Source organism: Aedes albopictus, chromosome 2, assembly GCF_035046485.1.
Source record: "Aedes albopictus strain Foshan chromosome 2, AalbF5, whole genome shotgun sequence".
Classification (NCBI taxonomy): Eukaryota; Metazoa; Arthropoda; class Insecta; order Diptera; family Culicidae; genus Aedes; species Aedes albopictus.
Genome location: NC_085137.1, coordinates 447,322,803 through 447,338,457, shown reverse-complemented (window position 1 = coordinate 447,338,457; position 15,655 = coordinate 447,322,803). Strand labels below are relative to the sequence as shown.

Below are 15,655 nucleotides of genomic sequence, written 5' to 3'. Positions count from 1 at the left end.
CTTTAAACATCTCTGAAGGAAGGTCTGAATAAATCCAAAGCAACGCCTATTTGAGAAAGGAATTTAAGAATAAAATTCTGAGGAAAACCGTGGACAATTTTCAAGATTAATCTTTTGAGAAAATTGAGAAAGTGAGAGGAATCTTCCAGAAAAATATTTCTTTCTGTTATTTTTTCTTTGTTTTTTGATAAATTTTCAAAGAATCCTTAACGGAATTTCTGGTAGTGTCTCTGGAGGCAATTTTAGAGAATTTTCTAGAAATTTTAAGACAAACTCCTGCAAAAAGAAATTGCAACAAGAATGTCTCTTCCGCGATAATAAGAGCAAGCTTTCGTCAAATAATAATGCATGGAGGTGTTTTCCCAAAGTAATTCTGAATAAGGCGCAAAAATGAAGTGATTTTATTTGGGCGTACCAAAATAGGGAGCGCTGAAATTTGGAAACCTTGATTTTACCATGACAGTACTGAAACAAACATATATACATACTTTTGCTTCCTGCACAACATGATATCGCAGGAAGAATCCTCAGAGTAATTTCTCAAGGCATATCAGCAACAATCCCTGAAGGAATCACTGTAGGGGAGACTGGGGAGACTTGATCCCTTTTTCCTAATTTATCTGAAACTTAAAAAAACACAAAACCAGATCCGATTTCGGTACAAAATGGCAGGTAAACATGTATTGCAAGTTAATACACAGCAGAAGGCCTTTAAATTATTGTTAAAGTTTTCGATACTGTGTTTTTATGGAGGTATGTCTTATGATGTATTTTTCTAAAATGGGTGACACTTGATCCCCCTTTCAGCACATGGTTTATTTAAAGGGAAAATCATTCCAGAGTCTTCCTATTCATTTTCTTTTCGAATTTTCTTGTATTTTCGATGAATATTAAGTGTTTGAAATTGTAAGATTCCCTTAATTTTTTAGGGATATGCCGTATTTTCAAAATGGGGAGACTTGATCCCCCTTTTTTTGGTTTGTTCAAAAGTTTTAATTATCTGACACATTTTATCGTTGAATAGACTAGAATTTCAAGTAAATAGAGGCTTCCGAATAGAATTTCATTTTTCACATGTATAATGTGTGTGTAATCCTCGAGGGATCAAGTCTCCACATGTCACTGTTGTGTATACTAAGCTGAATTAATTAAAATATGTTAACAACAGCCTTATTTGAATAAATAAGTTTGTAAGTATTTGATTTAAACTATGTACTGTGAAATTTTGACACGATTTGGTTCAATTTTCACATAGTTATTCAGATTTTTTGGAATCGCCTAAAAGATTTTTGAAGGACTGAAAACAAACCATCAGCCGTTTAAAAATAATGCAATGTACAATCGAAATCACTTGTAGCCAAAACATAGTCGTTTGACCAGGAGCAGTTTTGGAAAAAATATGCTAGAAGCAAAATGTTTTTGATTCCGAGCAAATATGGGGGGAACAAGTCTCCCCAGGGATCAAGTCTCCTCAGTCTACCCTATTGGTTGCAGTATATTCTCTCTGGTGAGCAAACAATTGTTGATAGCAGTAGCTCCTCTCTGGAGCCACCAAATTTTGGTGGCCATAGCTCATCCTCACTGGAGCCACCAAATGTTGGTGTCAGCACAATCTTCCAATAGGCAGCACGATTGGTGTGGTCCTCTTGCTTACTGAATCCAGCCGCACTCTTGTCCACAGCTTTCACGATAATTAATCGACGATGATCAAGATGCCGAAACCCACAGTCGTTTCACGGAACCGTTGCGAAGGAATACGGTATTACATTCCGTGTGTGCCAACCAACAGACAAAGCGGAACGTGTAACGTCTAACACCGCTGCTACTGGATGAGTTCTGATAAGACACCGTTGTGCAGTGCTCTGCACGATAATGCCCTTTATTGTGCTTCAATGAGGCCGATGATTTTCTAAGGGATACCACAAAAGCAACTCCCACAAAATAGTTCAACATGCTGTAACTTTGTGTTCTCGTAAAACACTTTTTTTTGACAACCTATTTTTGAACAATCATATCTCCGAATCCAGTGAACCAAACGAAATGAAATGTTGAACGTTTATCAACAATATGTTGATACTCGATGCGACGTTATAAAATATATTTTTTTACGGTGAGTAAAGTTATGCAGGTTTAACATTTCCACCCATATAGAGGAAAATGAGTAAAAATTACTAAATGTTTTTTTTTCGTTAATCCGAATAGGCTCTAATGAATCTATGACATTTCGTCGAATGACATTTGGTCGAATGACGCTTGGTCGAATGACATTTGGTCGAAAGTACATTTGGTCGAACGGACGTTTGGTCGAATGGACATTTGGTCGAAACCCATATTATGGAGTAGGAAACATATGACATTTAATCGAACGGACAATTCGTTGAATGGACATCTGGTCGAAAGGCACTAACTGATGAAAAGATACTAGACCAGCCGATGACAAAAACCGCTAGATAAGAGTTATGTGCTTAGCAGGTAGGGCAGTCCGCGCACTGTTGTATTTCCGACTTCAGCTTGAGTAGGTACGTTCCGAATACTCAATAGGGAGGTACGTACCCAAGGTGGTAGCCCCTTGAGCGCCATGTAGGCAGAGCAGCCCCGGTAAGGAAGCCTGTTTTAAACCGTCACCTACCAGAAAAAATGCAAAACTAGAGAAAACGGATTGATTTAACGGCAACAGACCAGGCAACGATTTACGGATAACGATTGGAAAATCAAATCTTGGAACGTGAGAACTTTAATTCAACCCACACGTCTTGCGCACCTGGCTCGTGAACTGCAGAATGCCGACGTTAATGGGGCTACTATTCGCAGATCAACGAAAAAAAAAACTTTTGTTGAACCTGTCATTGGAAAACTATCATCTCGTTACCAACAATATTGCTCTGCGGCTTGTGGCATTCGCTGCTAGAGCAATGCAAATCAGCAGTACCTATTTACTTCGTACGTGAGAATGTCCGAAAATACACCTAGCAGCGATACCCGAATGATGATACTTGCTTGCAGTGCATGATACTACCATAATAGGATAACATGAAAAAAGTGACGCGTTCAAGTTTAAACTCGGCACGCTGCGATCAGACATATTTGAAAATTCTTCAGTTGGAAGTTGGAACGCATGATACCCTGGTATCCTCAAAACTGAAATGGTTATATATCTGCCATTTTTCAAAGATTTGAATAATCTTGGGATTCGATTCAGAAACTTATGTTTTATTGGGAGATTATCCGAGTGAACCGGTCTGATTACCGTGGTTTTCGGAAAATCCGGATTTTCAGGAATATGTTCGGCATGTCAGCTACAATAACCATCAAAGATCATAAACCAATAAACCAATCAGTCTTGTCATCATTGTTGGGCTATTCCAGAAAAAAAAATCTCAAAAAGTCTATGGCTATCAATAACATTTTTTTACACCTCATCCCCTCTCAACCCCACAATGTATTGACGGATTTTCTGAAACTCCGGGTGACCGGACCAGTTTATTCGCATAACATATCGATAGAGTAAGCACATATGAGTTCGGAGCTGAATCGGTATCTGAACGGGCGATCTTGAGCTCTGACACGCAAGTTAAATTTCTACTGCGTTTCAATCAAAACATTGAAAGCATTTATATTAAATATTTTCGACTCGTGTTCAGTTCAAGTGCAACACTACATGAAAGAACAGCCTATGTTAAAAAGAAGGAAAAATATCAGATGAAAAATCTGCATCTTCAACATATGAACATAGTACATAAAATCAGGAAACTTGAACAAAACCCCAGAAGGTATAACCACTGATGAAAAAAATCAGCAGTTGATACATGACGCAATGAAATGAGTAAACTTGAAAGACCAGCCTATGTTTGAAAGAAGGAAAAATATCTAAAAAAAGGCATCAGCTAATGGAGAACAGCTTGTGTTCAAAAGGAAAAATTTCTTATGAAACATTCAGCAGTTTGTACAGCGTACAGGAAAACGATGTTGGGGTCAATATGATCCAAACAGGCACGCTGAACGTGCATTACGCCATCGTGGTGTGAAAAACCGATCATCCTAGGAGAGTTAATAAACGTGAAAGAATAGCCTATGTTTCAAAGAAGGAAAAATACATGAGAAAAAGACAGCAGCCATAACATTTAAACATAGTACAAATACGAAACTTGAAAGAATAGCCTATGTTCAAAAGAAGGAAAAATCATCAATAAAAAAAATCACAACCATAATGTCCACTGTCAGCACAAATAACAAATTTGAAAGAACAGCATATGTTGAAAAGAAGGAGAAACCTTTGATGGAAAAGCCAGTATGTGCTACACAAAAACGCAGTGAAATTATGAAACTTGGAAGAAGAGCCAATATTAAAGATAAGGAGAAATCTTCGATGGAAAATCAACTACTTCACCAATGCCAACGAAAACTACATTGCAAAACAAGTTACCTTAATAATAAACACCCTTGAATGAAATATTTGCTGTTTAATGTTTGATATTATTAACATGATTAAATTGCTATACAACTTATCGTCTATTCTTTGTGGGGTTTTTCGTCACCGTTGAATTTTATGTTTCGAGATTTGTTGATTTTTTTCGGTGAAAACATATTTTTCGTCCAAACATACTTTCAACCAAATAAGTTCAGAAACAAATAAATTCAGATACCCAAATCTAGAATATTTTTTTCCACTTAAATCTCTTTTCATCGGTTAGCGCCTTTCGACTAAATGTCATATGCTTCTTCTTCCACAAAATGGGTTTCGACCAAATGTCCATTCAACCAAATGTCCTTTCGACCAAACGTACTTTCGACCAAATGTCATTCGACCATTCGTCATTCGACCAAATGTCATTCGACCAAATGTCCTAAAGCCGGCTCTAATATATCCTTTTGGAGATAGAGTATTGATTCCCTTATTAAGCATGTGGTTCTCATTCTCATCATGTAATGTTAATAATGTAAAAAATTACACTTTTTAGAGAAAAACCCAAAAAGCGTCAACGCATGATAACTTTTTCCACCGTTCAAAAAGTACCTACACACTGAATCCCATCCTCGCCTCGGTACTTTTAGTTGTGGATAACTTCGTCAATTTTATCTATCAATTACCTCAATTTTAACGACAACAGCAAAATGATTGACGAAACTTCAATATTTTACAAGTTTTTTTACTGTATAAAGCTATTTGTTTGTACCGAAGCGTTCGATAAACACGAACTGTCAAATTTTCTGTAACATATTACTGAACAGTCGGCATTCATGTTGCTTGTTACTGAATGGACATCAATTTACTGCCGAACATACTGCTAGGTTTTACTGATCAGATTGTATAGCTTCTGCCGCTAGTCAAACGACTGTCAAAGGTTCCGCCATTTGAAGTTCTCTATAATGAAACGTCGCAAAAAAAATTCTTCTAGTTTTGTTTAGTTTAGGGTACAACCGAAGACGGCCAATAACAAGACAGACATCTACCCTCTTGATCCTAATACTTTGGCAACGACAAGCACACTAGCGCCGCAAACGACTTCAGGGAACAACATCATAAATAAGTGTGCGTGCGATGCCACACCTGCCGTGTACGAATATGCATGTACACGCACACAATCGTGTTTTAATGTTCCCGTGAATCGTTGAGGGCGTTTTGACCATGTCGCCTACGACAGGGTGGGAGCTGTCTGTCTTGTTATTAGCCGTCTTCGGTACAATCAAAGATAAGTGAAATTGTAGGACTGTGCAAAAGGGTAAGTCGGTTTTTGGTTTTTGCATTTTCTCAGGGTTAACTTGATAATTATATATTCTGCAACTATTTTTCAACAGCCTCCACGAAGACCACCATTATGGCGTCCAGGCCCGGATGTTGATCCACTAACGAAGTGAATATTATTGAAGGACATGATGAAACTATTAAAATAACCTACCATTTAATGTTAACGCACAATAATAAAGTACATGACAATAAAGTAGTGTTTGAAATGTGTTTATCTTGGTAAAATTTGAATAAACATTAATTTTGAAAACAAATTTTTCAGGATTTATTACTTTCATATTTTTTACTGAATGATCTGCAAAAAGTACTGAGGCTTCGTCACACTAATACTAAACTGTTCGGTACTTTTTGACAGTTTGTGAAAATTTCTAAACAACCGAATGTTCAGCATATTTTTCAATTGCCGAAACGATCGCCGAACATTCAGCTGCTCCATTTTCGTCATAAAATATACGGAGTACGGTAAAAATTACTTAGTGTGTATGTTTTGTAGACTTGTGAAGCATTCACACTTAATTTAGATTACCGAGTTCGATAATTTTTGACGAGATTAAAACTGCTGAGCACCGAACTCGTTCAGCAAAAATGCATTGTTTACCTTTTCCATACAATTTCGACAGTTGTTTTACTGAACCTCAGTAAAATCGATTACCGAAACTACCGAGATCGTACTGCTGTTATAATCTCGTCAAAAAAGTACCGAACAGGCAATTCAGAAATAATTGTGTTAATATATTGTTGATACACACTCAATCCTGAATTCCCTGTTCGGTACTTTTTTGACGAAAATAAAACAGCAGAACTTTTTCGGTAGCTACGGTAATCGATTTTACTGAGGCTCAGTACACCAACTGTCAAAAACGGGTGCAAAAGGTAAACAATCCGTTATTGCTGTATACAGCTGTTCTATTTTCGTCAAAAATTTACCGAACACGGTATTCAAAATTAAGTGTGTAAACGTTCAAAATTTCAATTCGGTATACTGGTTTCGAAGGAAAGTTGTCTAAAAAATATTGTTTTACCAAAACGGTTCTAACTTCGCGAAAGATTAACCAACCGGGCTCATTTTTGTACCAATAGTGCACATATAATAGGTCGACAAACAGTCAAAGTTTGAGAATTTTTGTTGTACTCTATGAAAAGTTGCAGCATGTTGAACTATTTTGTGGGAGTTGCTTTTGTGGTATCCCTTAGAAAATCATCGTCCTCATTGAAGCACAGTAGAGGGCATTATCGTGCAGAGTACTGCACAACGGTGTTGTAGAGTAATAGATTGGGATTATAAAATATAAAATATAAAGTATTGCTCCAAACAAATATAGTATCGTACGAATTAAATATCAACAAAATCGAAGTAAAAAAAATAAGAAGCTCCCATTTCTATGTTGCGAAATCGCCCAATGCTACACTGTCCGAGCGACTGTCAAAGTCGCAATGTCGACTGTCGACTTATCATTGCAAACGATGAGTCGAGCTGTGAGCTGAGCAGATCAGTTGATAGACTATTGTAGACACGATTGGAGGTGTTTGAGCTACAGAGCAACAGACCCTGCTTCGCCTGGAAAAGGCAATTATTTCCTCCGCTCGGAGCTTCGAATAGCAGCAGCCGAATATAAAATGCCGTACAACAGTTGGCTCGCAGTGAGGTTTAGAAGAGTTTCCTCACTGCGGCTTCTGTGTACGAGGAATAATCTGCTGCGGTCACGACAGGTGTCTTATCAGAACTCATTCGGGTCGTTTATGGAGTGAGGCAAGGTTGTATGTATACCATCACCGTTACTGTTTCTCATCGTAATCGGCTCGGCGAGATCCTATTAGGTGCGGATTGATCGTGAACCAAACCGTGGGGTGCTGTGGCAGCCCATTACCATGGATCACCTAAATGATTACGAACTAGCTGATGGTTTTGCTCTTCTAGCCTAAGGGCGCTTTGATATGCAGGGTAAGCTCGTTGATATAGCTGATTGCTCCTCGGCTGTAGGTCAAATTGTTGGATGTAAACACGGTAAATCCATCCAGCTTTACGGTAGCAGGGCAAGCAGTGGAGAATGTCAAAAGCTCCCAATACCTTGGTAGCTAGAAGGCGGCCATTGGTGGGACCAAGATCGACATAGGTGCACTTATCAAGAATGCGAGGGCTGTCTTAGCAAGTTTAGGAATGTATGAATAAACAATCAGATCAGTCGACTCATCAAAATCCGAATTTTTAATTCAAATTGAAGGAAGCCCGACACTAACGGACTACCCAAGCAAAACACATGGTTACAAAACAGTGACGGCAGCGTATGTTAGGGTTGCGCAGTAAGTCACAGTGACTTCTGTGCAACCCTTACATACGCTGCCGTCACTGTTTTGTAACCATGTGTGTTACTTGGGTAGCATGCAACGCCCAGTGGCACAGCCGAAAACTTTTTATGATAGCTGCGGCGGGAATCGAACCCGCGCTCCTCAGCACGATGCGACTAAAGGCTTGGCGACCACGAAGCCGACTTCGTCGATGTCATCAAAAACCGATAGTGATTAAATTCGAGAGCAGGTGGGTCGTCCAAACTCCACGCAAACAGGCGTTAGATTAGAATCCATCAGGACACCGCAGCAGAGGCAGACCCAGAGGCTCATGGCGGCGCAGCCTCAACAAGAAAATAAAGGAAGTCGAAAGAAATTTGACCTGGCCACAGGTCAAGGCGAAGGCTGGCAATCGCCCAGGATGGAGATCTTTCTATTCGGCCCTCTGCACCACCATGGGTACTCAGGACTGAAAGTAAGTAAATGAGTTACCTACGTACTCGAAGTATTACGCAACCTACATCATTCTAGAGGAATACATGCACGATGCTGCACATATTACATAACTGCTGCAACCAGTCTTCTATCACTTGTTCTCAACTTTTTTTCGCAAGTGGGCTTATTCGCATAAACACGTTTTGTATAAACACGTTGGCATAATATAAAATTCATATGATCCAATTTCATATAACAAAGAAGCCCTTTAAAGTATGCACATAATATTCATTATGCCCATGCCATTCATTATGGCAAATAACCTTCTGTGAAACGTTGTATGCGAAATGACCCCTTCTCGTCAATACTACGCCTAGCATAGTATTCCACGTATTAAACTATTCAAAGAAGTCTTGTTTCAAACGTGGCTAACAAAATGGCTTGGCTGAATTGATGCTCACCTGTTGCGCATCGTATCATCTATAAATTGCAATATATTTAACACTTCAATCAATCGAGTGCACTTGGTCAAATTTAGCTCATATAGAGGATACATATTGACAGTTGAAGGCATTCCTCCTGCGGCAAATCCAATCTCCTGAGTCAAACCAACCGGATATTATCTCTCCATTGAATGTTTTCACTTTTTCATTCCGATTGCCATTCACATTATGCCGCCAACTATACAAACTCACATGCCAGCCCCCACGTATGTCAAATGCAATAGATTGAAAATGCAATAAATGGAAGTCGTCCACTGCCGCCTACTCACCTGCGTACTCAACAGCACGGCCCGGGTGACCGCAAAGATCCGGCTGCCAACGCCCTCGTGTGGACCGTAAATCACCACCAGATAGGTGATGCCCAGCAGCGGAATAAGTACCAACAGTGCCTTGGATGCCTTCCGGTATTGCCGCGTTTCGACGGTATTGGCCGACCGCAGTTTGGTGATGAGAACCTACATGGGACAGTGAAAATCGAGTTTGAATTGGAAATTCGAACATAAACGGCCCAAATGAACTCACCCACATGATTCGCAGCAGGAAGATGAGATTGATTACCAACACGGCACAGGACGGGCCCTGAATAATCCAGTCAATGTGAGATTCCCGCATCCAGGAGCACTCGATTTCCAGCTGCGAAAGATAAATTTTCCGAATCAAACAACATGAACATTAATAATTCAGCGAGGGACGGGGGCTATAGTCTCCCCCTCACCACAACTCCGCCTCGGACGCAAGAGTGTTCACCTTGTTCGGTTGCTCTGGCATGATGTCGTACGGGTAGAAGGACTTGGTAATGGCCCACGCTCCGACAAAGATTAAAGGACCTCCTGAGGAAGAAAAAAGAAAAAAAGTGGCTTTCAGTCGCATTCCAAATTCGCGAGAATGTAGCAACGAAGGTCGAAGCAACACAACGAGCTTCAAGTCGAATGGAACAAAAGCACTGGAGACGCTTCGGCAGGGATTGTCACTACTGGGCTAGGGCTGAACACTTTATAATACAATTAATATCTGAAAGCATCCATTCATTAGACCTTGCTTGCACCTTCATTAAAGGACTGATACAGGTCATCTTCCCTCCGATATGGCTACCATCTGTGTAGTCTGTGGGAAGACGTATTGTCCTACAAATTGTAAGACATTTATCTTTTCCGTCGGCTGAGTGTTAACCCAAACAGGGCACGTGTCTGCCTATTGAGAGATAGAAAGGTTTCTCAAACGGGAGAGAAGCTTTCATGCTTACAATGGTTGAGCAATCAATCATATTAAGAAGTGCTATTACAATATAGAAGGACGTCAGCTGATCTATAACTCAATTATTTAAACAATAGTCAAGATATAAATAGAAGTCTAATATTGAATCCAGCTTCTGTCGGTTTACTGTAATCAAATCTGATGCAGTGCAGCCGGTTAACGCATACAGGGGATACTCAAAATAACTGGGACAGGTATAATTTTCACTTTTCAAAAAATGTTCAACTCGCTGTAACTTTTCAAAAAGGGCATCAAATATTCTCAAATTTTTACTGTAAGTTCATGAACTAGTTGTGTACCAGTGGTTCAAATTTGGAAAAGATCGGGCCATTCTACACGAAGTTATAAAGATTCTAGAAAAAGGTATAATTATACGATAGCCAACTTTGAGCTGTTATATCTCCGCATTCAATGAACCGAATGCAATGAAATTTTGATCATTTATGACTTATATAATAAGCTTTTAGAAACTTTTGACTAAACTTAAAATTCTTTATACAAAAGAAAATTATAATTCTAATATAACATCAATTTATCCAAAATATCATCATCGTTTCCAAATTCGAGATAGTAATTATAGTTCATTTAAATTCCCTCTAATTGACTTGAATACATATATGTTTCACAGGAAAGCTACCAAATAGCCGGCATTAGATTGGAAAAGTAATGGGATGCATATGAAAAATAGATAAATTTACTAAAAAATCATAGAATAAATGAAATCACTTTAACTTTTTTTCCTATTAAAAATTTCAAATTAAGTCAACTGTTTTTCACACTTTATTATATTAGTCATGAATGATCAAAATTTCATTGCATTCGGTTCATTGAATCCAGAGATATAACAGCTCAAAGTTGGCTATCGGATAATCATACCTTTTTCTAGAACCTTTATAACTTCGTGTAAAATGGCCCGATCTTTTCCAAATTTAAACCACTGATACACAACTAGTTGATGAACTTACAGTAAAAATTTGGAGAATATTTGATGCCCTTTTCGAAAAGTTACAACGAGTTGAACATTTTTTTGAAAAGTGAAAATTTTACCTGTCCCAGTTATTTTGAGTATCCCCTGTAGTTGCTAGTATGTTAGTATCTTGCAGGGAGATTTTGGGTTTCATTCCCGGTATTGTTCAAGATCCTTTACAGTGCGAGAAATAAGTATAAAGACAGAGCCGTTTTCCATACAAAATAATCATGTTTAGGGATCAAAATCTCTTTTTCTAGCGATTCGATTGTTATGGATTTTTGTCTGCAACCTTAAAATAACTAGAATTTTGGCTAGAAATATAAATCATCATCCATGAAAACGTTTATATCGACTTTTCAGATTCAAATAAATATAAAGACACATTTTTATATGGAAATAAGTGTCTTTATATTTATTTGAATCTGAAAAGTCGATATAAACGTTTTCATGGATGATGATTTATATTTCTAGCCAAAATTCTAGTTATTTTAAGGTTGCAGACAAAATTCCATAACAATCGAGTCGGCTCTGTCTTTATACTTATTTCTCGCACTGTAGTAATTCAAATGCTTAGAATTCTTTCAGAAATTTTACCAAGGATTAAAAAAGAATTCTAAATATTTCTTCAGAAATACCTAAGATCCCCCATAAATTTTCCAAAGAATTTATATATAGAACCTCCTGAGATTACTCCATTGATTTCTTAGAAATTCCACTAATCAGATCACGCACAAAATTACTATTATCAACCCCCTCCGCACTCCCCCTATGGCACACCTTTAGTATGGGACAGGGACATCCTCTGAAATATGAGTTTGGGTTATCACACATTTCAGAACCCACCTCTTCTCAAAGCGTGGTGTAATTTATGAACTTTCTCCCTTCAGAAATGATTCCAGGAATTATATTTACAAAATTATCCCAGGACTGTTTCAGTAATTCTTCCATCGGTTACAGGGTACAGAAGAAACCCTGAATGAATTTTTGATTCAGGGTTTCTTCTATAAATTACTTCATGGAGCAAATTTTCCAGGAGTTCTTTCATGATTTTGTTAAGTGATTCTAGTAGGTATTCGTTCAGCATTTTTTTGCAAAAATCCGTATAGCGATTCCTTCATGAGTTCCTCTAGGTATTCCTCCGTGTATTTCACCAGAATTTCTTCCTGGATTTCTTTAAAGGGTAGCTTTGGGAATTTTTACTAGGATTCCTTCAGAAATTTAGAAATTTCTCAGAAACAATTCCTAGTAAGTTTTACGTAAATTCATTTGGAAATTTCTCATGAGCTTTTTTTGTGAACCTTTACAGAAGTTTTAAGTATTTCTCCAGACATTCTTTCAGAGATTCCTTAAAAAAATGAATGCCTCCGGGAATTGTTTCAGAAAAATCTCCATGAATTTTAATAAGAGATTTCTCTATGATTTTTTCTAAATATGTATAAATAATTCCTTATGGGAGAGTTGCCAGAAATTTATTTAGTAACTTTTCCTAGAAGTCCTTCAGAAAATTCATTAGGATTCTTACAAATAATCCACTTAATTCCATCTAAAACATAATCAGGAATTCCTTCAGAAATATCACTAAAGACTCCTTCAGCTGTTAAAGGATTTTTCATCAATATCAGTAAGAGCTCGCCTAAAAAAAATCCACGGATTTTTTTCAATTTTCAGAATTTTCAGAGAATTTCCAGTGATTCCATCGGTTTTCCAGGAATCCCTTGGAAATTTTCATCGGGGTTACCTGAAGGTTTCTTTTTGGAACTCCTAGTGCGGGTTTTCAGAAATATCTTCTGGGATTCCTTCAGAAATTCCTCCAGTAATTCTTCGAGATATTCCTTCACAGATATTTACAGAATTATTTTATTAAATTACATTCTATGAAAGAATTTCATAAGAATTTTTAAAAATTTCCTGATGAGGCTCAATTTTATTGGAACAATTTCACAAACAATCAGAGAGGGTTTAGTGGCGTTTAAGGGAATTTCGGGGAATTCTTTGATGCTTCAGGGGCGTTTCAAGGAGTTACTGGGCGTTTCAGTTAGGGTTTAGAGGCGCTTAAAGAGGTTTCAGAGGCTTCTGTGGTTTTCAGGGTGTTTCAAGGGGGCTTTAAGGGGCGTATCAATACGTACAGGGAGTTTCAAGGGGCTATTTGACGTTTCAGAGGTGTTTCAAAGTCGCTTTAGGGAGTTTAAGGATGTTTCAGGCAGTTTATATTTAAGAACTGTTGATTTTTTTCTCGGTGATTGAATTCTCAGCGTAATTCATGAATAACCCCTTAAAGCCAATTCTATACTCAGATGTTTTCTTCAGATATTCCACCAGCCGTTCTTTAAAAAAAAACAAATTTCCGCAGATATGTTCTAACATATTGGAATAAAGCTGCTCTACCGATTCCTTCAGAAGTTTCACCAAACACAGCTCCAGTTAATTTTACAGTAATTTCTCAATTGATTCTTGTAGGAAAATTTTCAGTGGTTTTTATCTCGGAATTCCTTTATAGATTCCTTTAGATTTTAGAAATTCAGATATTTTTGCAGGAATACTTTCTAAAGTATTGGTTGGAGTTTCTCAAGAGGGTCCTTCATGAAGTTCTCTATTTATTCCCTCAGTAATTCCTCAAGGGATTCTCCCAGACATTTCTTCAGAATACACTACTCTTGGGATTTTCTTACACCTTTCTTCGGGGTTTCTGTAATAAATGTTTCCGGAGACCCTTCAGGAAGCAATCCAGGAATTCTTTCAGGAGCTTTTTCAGGAGTCACTTCAGAATTTACAGTCAGGATTCGTTATACACGGTGGGTGGTACTTAACGCCCACCGCGATTTTTCGATTGCTTTACATCCGATTGAGTTTATTTTTGTGTGTAGCTGCGGCATATCGTTAGCGATTTACTTTCCAATAATGAACTGAATTGGTTGAAAGACAACAGAGAAATTACGGTGGGCGTAATAAAGTGGGTGTCACCGAGTATAACGAATCCTGACTATATTTCTTGGCACTTATCGAAGAATATCTAAAGAAACCCTTCTTCGAATTACTGCAGAGCATTCTCCAGATTTGCATGCATTGCATCATTTAAAGTAAAATAAAAATCTAGAACCTACTCTTGGTGATTCTTCCGAAAATTCTTCCAAATTTGCTAAATTTTCCTTCGAACATTCAGGGAAATCACATCAGAGATCGTTGTCCACTGATTCCTTTCAGATATTTTGCAAGAAACTCTTTCAAGTATTCCTCCAAAATTATAACCACGATTTTTTCTGGGGCTTGTTTCATCCTTCATGAATCCCTTCAGAAATTTAATAAGAGATTTATTCACGAAATCCTCTTGTATTTTTGTGAGCAATTTCTGTACGGACTACCACATACCACACATTTTCAAGGATTTCTTCAAATATTTATCCGAGGTTTAGTTCATTAATTCAAAAGAATGCCCTTCAGACATTTTCTCAGAAGATTTTTCAGGATTTTTTTTTCCATAAATTTCTTTAGAAGTTTCTCTCAAAATTCTGCTGGGAATTCCTCCAAAGTCATCCAAAGAGTTCCTCCTAGAATTCCTCAAGGATTCTCTTAGGAACTATTCCAACGATTGCTTTTAAAATTGCTTCAGAGAATTTTATTCAGGAATCTCTTCGGGAAACCCCTTTAGAAATTCCTTCAGGTAACCCTTGAAGGATTACTCCAAAATGGTTCATACAATATCATAAATACTTCTGTAAAACCCGTAGATGAATATATGAGTGAATTCCATGAGAAATCCTTGAAGCAATCTCTGGGAATATATCTAATGGAATCGCAGGAAAAATTATATAAATAAACCTTCAAGTTTTTTTCGATAACCTCTGACAATTTTTTTCAAGAGTTTCTCGAAGGAACCCTTAGAAAACTTCCCGAAGGAATCGCTGATTTTTTTTTAATTCTGAAAACTCTGAGAAAATCAATGGCAAAGTTGCTGACATGCGCAAAGAAAACCTTAAACTATTGCAGGAGACTTTGGCGATATTTCTGGAGAAAGTCCCGAAGAAGTTTTCGAGGAAAACCTTGGAAAAAGTTCTAGAAGAATCCTTGTAGGAATTTTTGGATAAATCTTCTATCCTGTGTCTTGAAAGTACCCTGTATCCCTGTATTATGTGAAAAAATCTCTGGAAATTTCCTGAAGGGATTCTAGAACAAGTTGCAATAGAATTATCTGAAAACTCTCTCCCAGAAACCCATGGGGGAATGCCCAATTAGACAAATCATCTCTAACCGAAACTATTGGAGGATTTTCTGAATAAATTTCCGGATGATTTCGTGAACGTATTTTCAAAAGAATTCAAGAAAAAAAATCCTGGGAAAACACTATCAATTCTGAAAAGATTCCTGGAAAAATCTCATGAGAAATTTCCAAAGAAATTTCTGTAAAACTTGCTAGGAATTATTTTCGAAGAACTTTCTGAAAATCTTAAAGGACCCGAGTAAAAA

General features: G+C 37.6%; 1 protein-coding gene across 5 annotated transcripts in view; it reads right to left on the bottom strand.

Moving 5' to 3' along the window:
• Positions 1-15,655, bottom strand: part of LOC109409995 (diuretic hormone receptor) — a 206,979-nt gene that overhangs the window by 47,443 nt on the left and 143,881 nt on the right. For all 5 annotated transcript variants that reach the window (XR_002130100.3, XR_002130099.3, XM_062853834.1 and 2 more), the window contains 3 exons: positions 9,718-9,800; positions 9,493-9,603; positions 9,240-9,425 (listed from right to left, as the gene is read on the bottom strand). Coding sequence is in view for 3 of the 5 variants with exons in the window: in XM_062853834.1 (XP_062709818.1) it covers positions 9,240-9,425; positions 9,493-9,603; positions 9,718-9,800 (380 nt within the window). In the remaining 2 variants the exon portion in view is untranslated. The remainder of the gene's footprint in view (positions 1-9,239; positions 9,426-9,492; positions 9,604-9,717; positions 9,801-15,655) is intronic.